The 12,084-nt window shown below is 44.8% G+C and overlaps 1 protein-coding gene across 1 annotated transcript in view; it reads left to right on the top strand.

The window, feature by feature from the left end:
• The first annotated feature begins 4,324 nt into the window (after positions 1-4,324).
• LOC124659506 (CBL-interacting protein kinase 8) overlaps positions 4,325-12,084 on the top strand; it is an 18,096-nt gene continuing 10,336 nt past the window's right edge. The window contains exons 1-10 of the mRNA XM_047197376.1: positions 4,325-4,773; positions 5,458-5,520; positions 5,628-5,699; positions 6,135-6,242; positions 6,323-6,397; positions 6,477-6,530; positions 7,462-7,587; positions 8,705-8,794; positions 9,498-9,620; positions 10,775-10,888. Of these exons, the coding sequence (XP_047053332.1) occupies positions 4,591-4,773; positions 5,458-5,520; positions 5,628-5,699; positions 6,135-6,242; positions 6,323-6,397; positions 6,477-6,530; positions 7,462-7,587; positions 8,705-8,794; positions 9,498-9,620; positions 10,775-10,888 (1,008 nt within the window). The 5' untranslated portion in view covers positions 4,325-4,590. The remainder of the gene's footprint in view (positions 4,774-5,457; positions 5,521-5,627; positions 5,700-6,134; positions 6,243-6,322; positions 6,398-6,476; positions 6,531-7,461; positions 7,588-8,704; positions 8,795-9,497; positions 9,621-10,774; positions 10,889-12,084) is intronic.

Genomic DNA, 12,084 nt, shown 5'->3' with positions numbered 1-12,084 from the left:
GAATCGGCCTCCACGTTGCTTGCTCGGTGAAGGTTTTGTAAGTTCCCTTCATAAATTTTTGGGGCCGACCACAAGGATCAGCCTTGCCCGATTTGCTCATTGGTTTGATCTTGCTATTCGGTTAGGCTGGATAAAACCAACCCAACCTCTGACTTGATGCGCTTGCTGTCGTCCATCTTAAGTGCACCGTAGAGTCGTGGAGCACTAAGCTCTGTCGGCAAGACGAGTACCATGTTTGTGCCAGCCGATGTTTCATCATCGGCTTTCCTCTGTTTGGGGCGCCACTCCATTTTCCGTGGACGACCCTCTTCATCCAGGGTTCGCTGAACCTTTGCGGCCAGATCAGGTCGTGCCTTCCTTAGCGTATGCGGTATAACCTTTCGGCTTCCTCCGGGCCGCGCAATCGCCGAACCCCGCGCTTTTGGGAACGGCTGAGTCCGTCGGGGCACCACCTTGGCCGGTGGTACCTGTCTTCTTCTACTTCTCCCTCGTCTTCCGAATCCTCAAGATCCGCCCAACGAGGTGACTCAGCGCGTTTGCTTTGTGGCGGGAGAGGCCCTAGGCGCTCGAACACGGACACGTTGGCTGCCTCCTTCTTCTTGTTGCATTACGGGCAATTGCCGATTGTGGGCAATCGGCTCATTCCCGAATCCCGGCGAGTGTACGAAGAAGGGGCAGTCCCAGTGCCTGACGTTGTCATCTTGCTCCCTTGATTTTTCCGTGGCACGGCGTTCGTGCTCCTCCTCATCGTGATCATGCCGACGATATCTTCTGGCTTCTCTAGCCAGACGATCTCCTTCACCATCATAGTTGGTCCGACGGCGTTGGTCATACTGACTCACATATTTGTTGAGGAGGTGATCAGAGAGGGTCGCCGATATCTTATATTCTTCACCTCTCCCTCCGTGACGTAGCGCTTGCCATCATGACGGAGCCAATCGCGTGGAGCGGCCTCCTCTCGTATCCTTGCTATGAGAGCAGCTGCCCTCATCTCCATCTCTCGCCGAGTGGTTCCCGGGTCCTACCATGTTGATGCTCGAACGAGGGACCTGGCTGGCAACCCTTAGGGTAGGTGACTTCCACCATGTTAACGGCGGGGAAGGGTTGGGTGTCGACCTTCATGGCGTACTTGGTTGAAAATTAGCCGCCCCTTCTCTATCGCCGCTTGGATGTGCCGACGCCACACCCCGCGGTCGTTGGTGGCATGGGAGAGCGAGTTGTGGAATTTGCGGTATGGCTTTCCGTTTAGCTCTTTCGCCGTGGGGAACTTGAGACCTTCGGGAATCGTCAACTTGTTTCTCCTTGAGCGAGGAGGTCGAAGATTTGTTCGGTCTTGGTCACGTCAAAATCAAATCCCCCGGGCGGCCCCGGTGGCTTTACCCATTTGCGGGACACGGGGGTTCCTCCCCGAGTCCACTCAGCCACTCGCTACTTCTTGGTCTCCCGCAGGCACTTCATCTTCCTCTCGTATCGACCATGACTATCGCACGCTTGAACTTGTCTTGGTACGAGTCCGGGTGGCGTTGTTCATATGCTGATAATTTCGAACCATGTGCGCCGGCGAGGGATAGTCCGCTTGGGAGGCCATGTCCTTGAGCTGTGTTGCAAGGCCTCGCTACCGCCAACTCGATCGCTTCCTTTTCAGTTATACGAACCGAATAACATCGGTTCCTAAGATTCTCGAAGCGCTGGATGTACTCTGTCACCGTTTCCCCGCGCTTCGACGTAGTTGTGCTAGATCGGCAATGCCGGACTCGGAAGCTTCCGAATGGTATTGCATATGGAACTGTTCTTCCAATTGCTTCCAAGACTCGGATGGAGTTTGCTGGCAAAGAGGTGTACCATCCAAAAGCCGATCCCGTGAGGGACCGTGAAAAGAGCCTCACGCGTAGCTGATCCGACACCGAAGCCGGTCCTAGTTGAGCCAAATATCGGCCGACGTGCTCGATGGAGCTGGAGCCATCCGATCCACCGAATTTGGAGAAGTCGGGAGCCGATATTTAGGTGGCGGCGGGATCATCTCGTAATCGTCGGGGTACGGCTTGGAATAGCCGACCGCCCTTCTTTTCGGCACCATGCCGAACTCGGTCTCTCGGTATGGTACCGATCTGATCCGCCGTGCCGGCCGTAGGAGTTGCACTCCGAAGATTCGCCGGGGTGGCGTACTTAGCCAGCCCATGTTTGCTTTTCCAGCTCCGAGCCAACCTGCAGGAGCCGGGCTCGGGAGTTTCGTCGGTGTGGCGTACTTAGTTAGCCACGTCTGCTTCTCAAGCTCTGTTGCTGACGTTCCTCCTGTCTTCGCCGGAGTCCCCGATGTTGTGGCCTGGTTTGTGAGTGCCCAGTCACCACAATCTGGCACATACGTGCACGCATATCCTTGAGGGATCTCCTTAGGCGCCTCAGTCAAGAACTGGTAGTCACTAGGGTCACCACCAATCTTGTAGACGAGGAATGCCGGTGTAGTCGGCACTTCAGCAGGTGCTGCCAACGCATATGGCAGCGGTGGACGGGACTGGAATGGCAACTCTCCTTGATGAGTCCCGAGAGCTGGTCCTGACGGCGAGTACTCGGTGGCTCATGATCTCCTCGGATTACGCGCGGAGCGACACGCTCCAACACGTTGACCAAGTTTTCGAGTGGCGATGTAGCGAGTGAGCCACCAAGTAGTTGATCTCCTCGCCGCAGTCCCCGGTGCGTTCCTCCGACGGGCGAGAGAGGTCTATCCCATCGAGTGCACCTTGCGGTGAGAATCCCTTCCATCCGATGCCATGGGAACGGGTTCTGCGAAAGAGCCGATGAGGTCGGCTTCGAGGGTGGCCTTGATCTCGTTGTATTGCTTCTTGAGCTCGTCGAGCAGCTCCTCGTAGGTGACCGGCGTGCCGTCCGCCATCTCGGATGTAGATGGCGATGTGGTTGATGTAGACGTTTGTCCCACCGGCGTGCCGAATGTGTTGACTGCCAAAACCCACCGGCGGGCAGCGGCCTTGTCAACACCGTAGAGCCGGGAAGAGCCTAGAGCCGCGGCCGGGCTGAGACACCTCCGAGCGACGGCCCGGAATGCTCTTCCGGTCACACGCGGCGATGCGAGGTGCAGGGCGTGCCACCCGACCTATACCCGGCCGGGAAGGTGATGGGGATGCCTCGCTTAGTTTCTGCGCAGGCATACATGTAAACATTAAATACGAGCCTCGATCGGCTCTCGGGTTATCTCCGTGAATCGGCTCAAAGAGCCGATCCACCCATGATTCGTACGGGGTGCACGAATACTTGGTGGTCCCGCTTGATCAAGACAAAGCTAATGAGATCTACGACGATTTAGGGTTTTCACCGCATAATCGGATCATCCTACTCCGAGTTGGGCCTCGCGGCCACGCACGGTGCTCGTAAGCCGATCCTAAACAAGGCCTAAAAACCAACATGGAGTTGATCCTCGGAACATCCCGTTTAGGACTTGCGAACGCCACCCTACGTGCCACCGGATCCTCCCCCTTTGTAAGGCCTAACTATTGCGGATATTAAACTAATCCTTGTAGAACAAGGAGCAATCGTAACGGATCGGATCTACTAAATAATGATCAAGCGGGTGCCGCCCCACACCCGAGATAGGCGTGAGGGCGGCTAGATATGCAAGGGTTGCACTACGTAAGCATGCTTAAACGAAGAACAATGCTAACCCTAACACATCTATGATAACTACGTTGCTCGCCATCAAAAGCGCTTCAGCACGAGCAACGCATGAACAACGTGGGCTTAGTGCCGCCTAGATCGCAAGATGCGATCTAGGCGACATGTCGCTTACCCGATAGAAACCCTCGAGACGAAGGAGTTGGCGATGCGCCGAGATTGGTTTGTTTTGGGGTTGAACGTGAGTTGTTGTTTATTCCATAAACCCTAGGTACATATTTATAGTCCAGGGGACTTTCTAACGTGGGAATATCCCCACCGTACACGAGACAAACTCTAACTTTTAATCCATAACGCAATCTACTATAAAAAGATACACGGTAAACTAGCCCAAATTCTCCATATAAGGCCGCTTCGTAAATCTTCCACATGTAATCTTCCAAGCCCATCTCTCTCGCGGCCCACCTCCTGATTTGACCAAAATCTGGTGATAACAGTTGCCAACTAATAACTAGCACGAATCATGACACAATCTCAAGTGAGAACTAGGCTAATTGTGTGGCAAAAACAAATTTATTTAGAAAGACATATTAGCCATTCCATGAGTTGGGCATATTTGATTCCTTGCCGAGACGACACGACAGAAGACGGCATTCTAGCTAAATTTCAGCACTACACCCGACACTTTCTACCCTCGATAGTCAAAAGCAATCATCACCACGGAACAGTCCGTCGCGTTCAAGCAAAATCCAACGCAAATTCCCCACCCCATTTAAAAGGGGCGGCACACACGGTCGCTTGCTGCGGTGCCAAATCCCATCAATTCATCAATGGCGCTGTCGAGCTGAGCACTTAGTTGTTGAGCTCGAGCTCCCCGTAGTACGACTCTGCTTTTTTTTTTTTTGTTTTGTTTTTTGAATCCTCCGCGAGTCGCCCACCGACCAACATCGAGCCCAACCTGAGAGGATGGTTGGAGGAGGGGGAGGAGGAGGGCCGCTGCGGCGGGTGGGGAAGTACGAGGTGGGGCGGACCATCGGGGAGGGGACGTTCGCCAAGGTCAAGTTCGCGCAGAACACGGAGACCGGGGAGAGCGTCGCCATGAAGGTGCTCGACCGCTCCTCCATCCTCAAGCACAAGATGGTGGATCAGGTGAGGAGGGTTTTGGTCTCCTACTGCGACTGGACTCGGATCGATTCCCTCTAATTCCCTAGTTGTTGGCTGGATTGGGTTTCCTGATCGACAACTGGGAGCTCTCTGCCTAAGCGGTCCCTCACTCCCAAGTGCTCTTGGAGTGGCTCGTGGACGCGTCATCATTTTGACTTCTATAATCCCCGGATCAGTAGATACCAGGAATTGGTTGCCTGTTTGGAGGAGTTCTGTTTTGTTGCAAGAAAACTGTGTATGGAGATATGCTTAATCTGAATATAGCTGATCTATTTTAAGCCCGGCCCTTCTATTCTATGGCCGACGAGTTACTTGTCCAGGGTTTGAGACATTTCATTTAGCTGGCTTCCCAGGGTTTATTCTAGGCAGAATTGTGAGAATTGGATTAAAACCTTTGTAGCATTTTTAGTCTGCCCATCCATTTTGGTGTCCACAAGTGCATGAAACATTTCCCCCTCCTTTTGGTTGTAATGGTCCTAGGCAGCTCCATTTCACTACTATCTCCTATAAATGGTGGTAAGCTTATGATCGTGAGGAAAACAGTATTAGCTTTACTGCCCTTTTTGGGCGTGGAAGCTGTACCGCCTTTGCGATGTACAACTGCACAAGTTAATTGAGTGAGCACTTTTCAGAGTGATGGATTTGATCTTACATGATTATTTTATGCAGATCAAGAGAGAGATATCCATAATGAAGCTTGTGAGGCATCCCAATGTGGTCAGGTTACACGAGGTAATGTGTCTACTTTCTTATAGAGATGTTGGTATTGTTTATATTTATTTTCATTTGTCTTCTTTAAGTACCAGTAGAATCATTACCGCCCATTCTATTATGTGCAGGTTTTGGCCAGCCGAAAGAAGATATTTATAATCTTGGAGTTCATCACTGGTGGTGAACTATTTGACAAAATTGTAAGACCCCACTCTTCTTAGTATGTCTGTCATGGTCAGTCTTGACTTCAAGATTTACAGTTAGAACTAATTCTTCTGTTTGTAGCTTGGATGTCTGGCTTATTCCTCCTAGGATGTATAAACATAATTTTCAAACTTTATTCTGTTGATTCTGAGTGTTTTGCTTAAGTAAAAATATATGTAGAGTTGGGGTAAATACCTTGAATCATGTAACACTAGCAAGACGGCATATATTTTCTCCAGGCTGTTCACATTTTATACATCTGTGAAATATGCTGCTTTTGGTCTACATTCTCTGGATGGTGGGTACTGCTATTACTTAAATTTGAATTGGCCCACCTGTCTTTACTTGGATCTCCTTACCGAGGTTCAAGTTCAAGTATACGTTGATGTGAAACGGGAACCTAACAGTGCTGTAAAAACAACCAATTTCAGATTCGTCATGGGAGAGTTGGTGAAGCCGATGCACGTAAATACTTTCAGCAGCTTATTGATGGTGTTGATTTTTGCCACAGCAAAGGAGTCTACCATAGAGATTTAAAGGTGATTATTTAAAATGAAACATGATTTCTGAGGTTCACAACTTGTGGGCTTGTTGGGCTTATTCTGCATGCTGTTTGCAGCCTGAAAATCTTCTCCTTGACTCTCAAGGAAATCTTAAAATTTCAGACTTCGGACTCAGTGCATGGCCTGCACAGGTGCATACCTTTCTCAAGCTTTGTTGATGCCTTGCTAATTTTATTTCACTTTTCGATTTGCTTATTTTGTCCCATGTAGGGAGCTACCCTTCTACGTACTACGTGTGGAACCCCAAACTATGTTGCCCCAGAGGTATATCATCTGAATAACATGTATTTATTTCTTCTAGTTAGGCATCACTATACTTGTCCACTGCAAGGAAGGGGTGGATTTTAGATTTACATTCCATTTGAATACGTTATTTTTGTTGGCAGTATTTGGATATCAAATTGTAGCAGGTACTTATGGTGAAATCCCTATCATGGATTTGTTGTGTTCTTTTTTCAAGCTTCGAGTCTTGATATATTGATAGATAGGGAAAATATATTTACGAGTGTACAAGTAACATGCGCCCTACCCTAAGTGCTAAGCTCTGCCGTAGTGACTCCTGGAGGCTGTCCACCCTGCTTTAGCCCACAAGTCTGCCTCCGCTTGGATGGTGTCGAGCAGTAAAATGCTGTTGGGCAGTTGAAGACGGTGGCATTTCTCTGCTTTCAAGTCCACCACATTGTCAGCATTATGAATGAGGAGAAGCCCTTAGTGATGGTGGAATGGAGTCAACGGCTGACTGTCACCAGTCGATGAAGTTGTCACCAGTAATGAATTTGCCGAGTTAATCTGAAAACTAAAGCAATCACTATAGAATGCAAATACTTCAAGATTTAACTGTCAGGCCGGTTGATTAATGCCATTCTATCACGTGACATGTGATGATTACAACAACAACAACATCAAAGCCTTTTTCCCAAGCAAGTTGACATGGGATGATTGTTATATAGATAATGTTTCATTGTCCAATTTTCATATTATGGTAGAGAGTTTATACCATCGCACAGTTATCTAGTTATACTTAAGTTCATAACTCGCAAATGGCTGGGCTACTGCTCTTGTAGGAAAATGCAACCAGCAGCTATTGATTATTTTCTCTGTAAAATCAGTCTTCTTATTCTTGGTCAGGTATATAGAACTGATGTGTTTTACCTGCCAAATATTTGTTAACTGTGAAATTTGTGTTATGAAACAGGTCCTCAGTCATAAAGGATATGATGGGGCACTTGCTGATACATGGTCATGTGGAGTTATTCTATATGTCCTGTTGGCAGGTTATCTTCCATTCGATGAAGTGGATTTGACTACACTTTATGGGAAGGTCTGTTTCTTATAAGTATATGACCACTTTACTACAAGTCAACCTCCGTCCCCGTGGTATTTGAATATAGGTCGTTCTGGGATCCGTATGGTCAACCAATTGAAACTTTGATTGTTAACTATGCAAAACTATAATATTTGACTACCTAAGAGTAATGTCATGTGTTTTTTATCTTGCAAATTTGTGTGATCCAGCTACCACAAAATATCCAAACATCCTACTTGGGCTGTTGATAGTTAAATAGTCGACTTAAGCCCTATCTATGCTGGTAGGCTAGTTTGATCGTGGTCAAACATGATAGAAATAGAGTGCGGCATTGTACCTGCTACCGTAATATAATTACCTAGAATCCACTTCCCCGAGAACATATCCAACACTCCCAGCCATCGAGCAACACCGGTGCACCTGCATAATGTACCTATTTAAAAGTTTCAAAATCTTGTGAATAAAATTCCTGACACTAATATTGTATTTATATCTATTATGCTACGCAGTTTCAGAACCAAACTTAATGTGTAGTTTGATAACAGAAAAGACAAATTTAGCGTTGATAGTGTTAATGGGTCAAATTATTAGCCCATGTTGAATTAGCTACTCTTCATAGCTATATTTGAATTTTTGTGACATGATAGATGCATATTGTTATTTTTATTGTAATTTTCTATGATTTCTATGATGTGTTCTTTTTAATTTGGGAGTACAGGAGTTTGTGGACACTATTCCAACTAGTGAAAACGTAGGCGAAATAAATGAGCTTCAACAGCCTTAGGGACAAACTACAGAACTATAAATTTAATAGAGGATGTATCATTTGATTGGGGAGAGGCGGGGCAGGCACAACTACAACAGGGCAGGCTGCAGGAATGACCTAGAAACCTCAATAATTTATTAGCTGCAAGGGAAGTATAACATTTTGGATCTACTGTTGATGCCACAAACGTAGCTGTTTGTATATAAGATCTTTTTCTATCACCTGTGGGGGTCCTGTGGCTGAGCTGTATATAGATATTTTTTCAATGGCAATATGTGTTCTTGGTGTCCAGATTTTTTTTTCTTAGACACAACATTTTTGTTGAAAGTATAGTTTCTATATCCTGGTCTTTTCTCCTTAACGCAGATTGAGAGCGCAGAATATTCATTTCCAGCTGTGTTTCCAAACGGTGCTAAGTCACTGATACGTAGAATTCTTGATCCTAAACCAGATACAGTAAGTGAAGTTTCTACAATTACTTATCTCAAACATTGTCATGATTTCTTAAATAGTTTATATTTTCTTTTAGGATTTAATTCGGCAGCATCTCATTATTATCTCTTATGTTTGTAGGAATTGGATGAGGTACTAATAGTCCAAAATATGAGAAATCTAGTCAAAGATACTACTATATATTGCCGCAACCCGTAGTTCATTCTGTAGGGCTTATAATTTTTTTAGATAGTAGGGCTTAGGATTTTTTCACGAAAACGCAAAAGCCTTGCGTTTCGATCCATTGATAGAAAAAGAAGGTTATATGTATGGGCCCAAGAAAGGAGCAACATCACGCTGTACAACTCAACCCAAAAGACCTAATCTAGGGGAGTAGCTGGCGATACTTGCTGAATGATATGATTCTAGCTTTGTGACAATATTCATGCTCAGTAGATCAGTTTAACAGATGTGTTCAAAAGCAAACAGGGTGGGTTCTCCAGTCACCTTGACTTTGTTAATTCATACCTCCTCATACTTTCCTTCTGCAGAATAAAAAACTTTATTGGATCTTGTAGTAGCTTTGATGAGGCGTACAGAGAACAAATATAATGTCAGAGAATATTATTTATCATATTATAACATGCAAAGATGCTATATACTATATGATTAGTTGCTATTGTCATTAGTGTTCTATTGACTTGCTATGCTTTCTGTATTGGAACAGCGAATCAGGATAGAAGAGGTCAGAAATGACGAATGGTTTAAGAAGAACTACGAACCTATCAGAGAAGTCGACAATGAAGAAGTCAATCTCGATGATGTTAATGCAGCTTTTGATGATCCCGAGGTACATAGTTATATTCACCATTTTCCAAGAGTTCATTTGGAATGAAGACATTGCATATATTTTGTTGAAAGTGTGCTACAATGCTGAACATTTGGTTTCTACTAATCGCAAAAACTAATCCAGTAATGTGACCTTAAGTTTTAGGGAATAAGGACAATTTATGTGTGCAAATCCTTAGTTGTAGCAAAATGTTCTGGTGTTATGGATATTTGAAATTAGTTTTGCTTTGCTCACTTGTGATTTGTATGAGTTTTTTCTACATAGTTATTGTACTTACGAAAGCTTTACTCTTTCTACTTCGGCATGTTCACCGTTTTTGATACTTCAGTTCTTTGGTAACCTAATAATCATACTTATTAGTTCTTTCACAGTGATCGAGATATAGGCCAAAAAAACATAAACTTTTCTCTGTTTAACCTAACACGACATATTGATTATTGTTACAAAAAGTAAGCCATTCACCTTCAATTTAGGTTTTTGTACCAGAGAATTTGTTTTAAGCCAGTTGAGCATTCCATCTTGCACATGTTGTTTTGCTCAATCTTAGATAAGTAACTAAGCAATCATGAAACCACTTAAATTCTCCATTATCCATAAGTACTAGCATGTTATATGCCATCATTCACATGCTAGTGATAAGTATGAGGTAACTGTTTAATCTGTGATATGTTTTTGCCATGGAAACTGTCAGGGTTTCCACCTGTTTATGTTATTCTGGGGTTAGAAAATGAGATATATACAATTTCCATATATTAGTCGTATAATATCCCCATTGTATAAGGGTTTCTTACATCATTTACCACTCCTCTGTGTGTATATATAGTTTGTACTGGCCTATGGCCTCATGGGAATGCAATTTGCCTTCATCATAACTTGTTATCAAGAACTGAGGTTTAGCGTCAATTATTATTTTTCCATTCTTCCTATCTCTTCTTGATCAACGAAAATTCTTGTTGATCATGCCACTTGATGCTTTTATGAAATTTTATTCCTTTTAATGTTTTAAGAATCCAACATACATCAACCTTTCGAAGTATTTCTTGGTCTACAAAGTTTTTTCCTCACTTACTTCTTTTGATAAACTTTGGTGTAATTTGTACTTGCAAAGTTGCAATTCTTCTAACTTCTTTTTGTACTCATATTTATGATTTCAGGGGGACACTGAACATACTTTTGATGATGAAGCAGGCCCTTTGACGCTCAATGCATTCGATTTAATTATTCTATCTCAAGGATTGAACCTTGCAGCCCTATTTGATCGCCAACAGGTATTTATGCAAGCCACTTGTGATGCAGAATGTTTTCGCAAAGAAATTATCTGAGCTGCAAACTGTACTTTGGTTTATCAAAACTGAAATGGAATCCTGATAGCTAATCGTCAGCAAAAGTGAATATGGAGTTTTGATATGCGAAGAGAGAATAGTTGATTTGTTTGTTTAGAAGCTGAGTGAAGATTTGATCTATTAGCGTAGTTTGTAAGCTTTTAACCTACCCATATTCTCTGCGTAGTACAATTTATAACCCATTTGTTTTGAATTATCTTCAACTGTAGAGCAAAAAGTGTTAGCCAATCCCATTTGATGAAGCACAAGAAATAGGAGTTCAATATTCGCTTGAAGTTATAGGTTACCCACTCTAGGACTGGCTGTTATTTTAAGGGGCACCTACATACGATAGCAGGTATAAGAAATCACAATGAAATTTGTAGGCTCACTTTAATAGCACTGAGAGTTTCCAATCAGTAATCTCTTTCCATTCTGCTAATTCATACTAACAGGGGCATCAGTTCTTACCATTGTGCCCCATAGACCATATAGACAGTATGATAAAGGCCAAGCCCAAGGGTGTGCCCGATCTTCACGGATTTGGGTGGAATTCGTGGGGGAGGTGGAAGAACGCGAAGAACACGAAGAACACGAAGGGGAATCGGGGGATACAAACTCTCTCACACACACACGAATCGGTTTCTCCTCGTTGGCCCGAACCACCAACTTGATAGAGGTTGCAGGAAAAGACCTTCCGGTAGAAGTCCCGCAAAGAGATCGACGAATCGAACCCGAGAGATCTAGAAGGGTGAAAAGACCAAGGTTGATAGAAGTGCAAGCAAAAGACCCAAAGGCAGAAGTGCAAGCAAAAGATCAACTATTGATAGAAGTCATCAAAGAGATCACAAGGATTCGACAAGGAGATCGAGTGATACCAGATCTAGGATCTATGGTAGGGTTTCCCACATGGGGGCAAGAGCAAAGCTCAGGTTTAATTTCACATCAAGTCTAATCTCAGATCTGAGCCAACATGGCTATTTATAGTTGGTGGGGCGAAGGGATAAGTTACAGGCCGAAACGTGCTGTTTGAGCTGAAAGTCGTGCGGGCGGAAGTTCCGATCGCTCGGGGCGGAAGTTCGGCTGGATTCTCTTCACGGGGTATTGGACAACATGCGGGAGGCATCGCGGGCGGAAGTTAC

Source organism: Lolium rigidum, chromosome 6 (genome assembly GCF_022539505.1).
Source record: "Lolium rigidum isolate FL_2022 chromosome 6, APGP_CSIRO_Lrig_0.1, whole genome shotgun sequence".
Classification (NCBI taxonomy): domain Eukaryota; kingdom Viridiplantae; phylum Streptophyta; class Magnoliopsida; order Poales; family Poaceae; genus Lolium; species Lolium rigidum.
The sequence above is the reverse complement of the archived record's forward strand: the minus strand, read 5'-3'. Positions and strand labels throughout refer to the sequence as shown.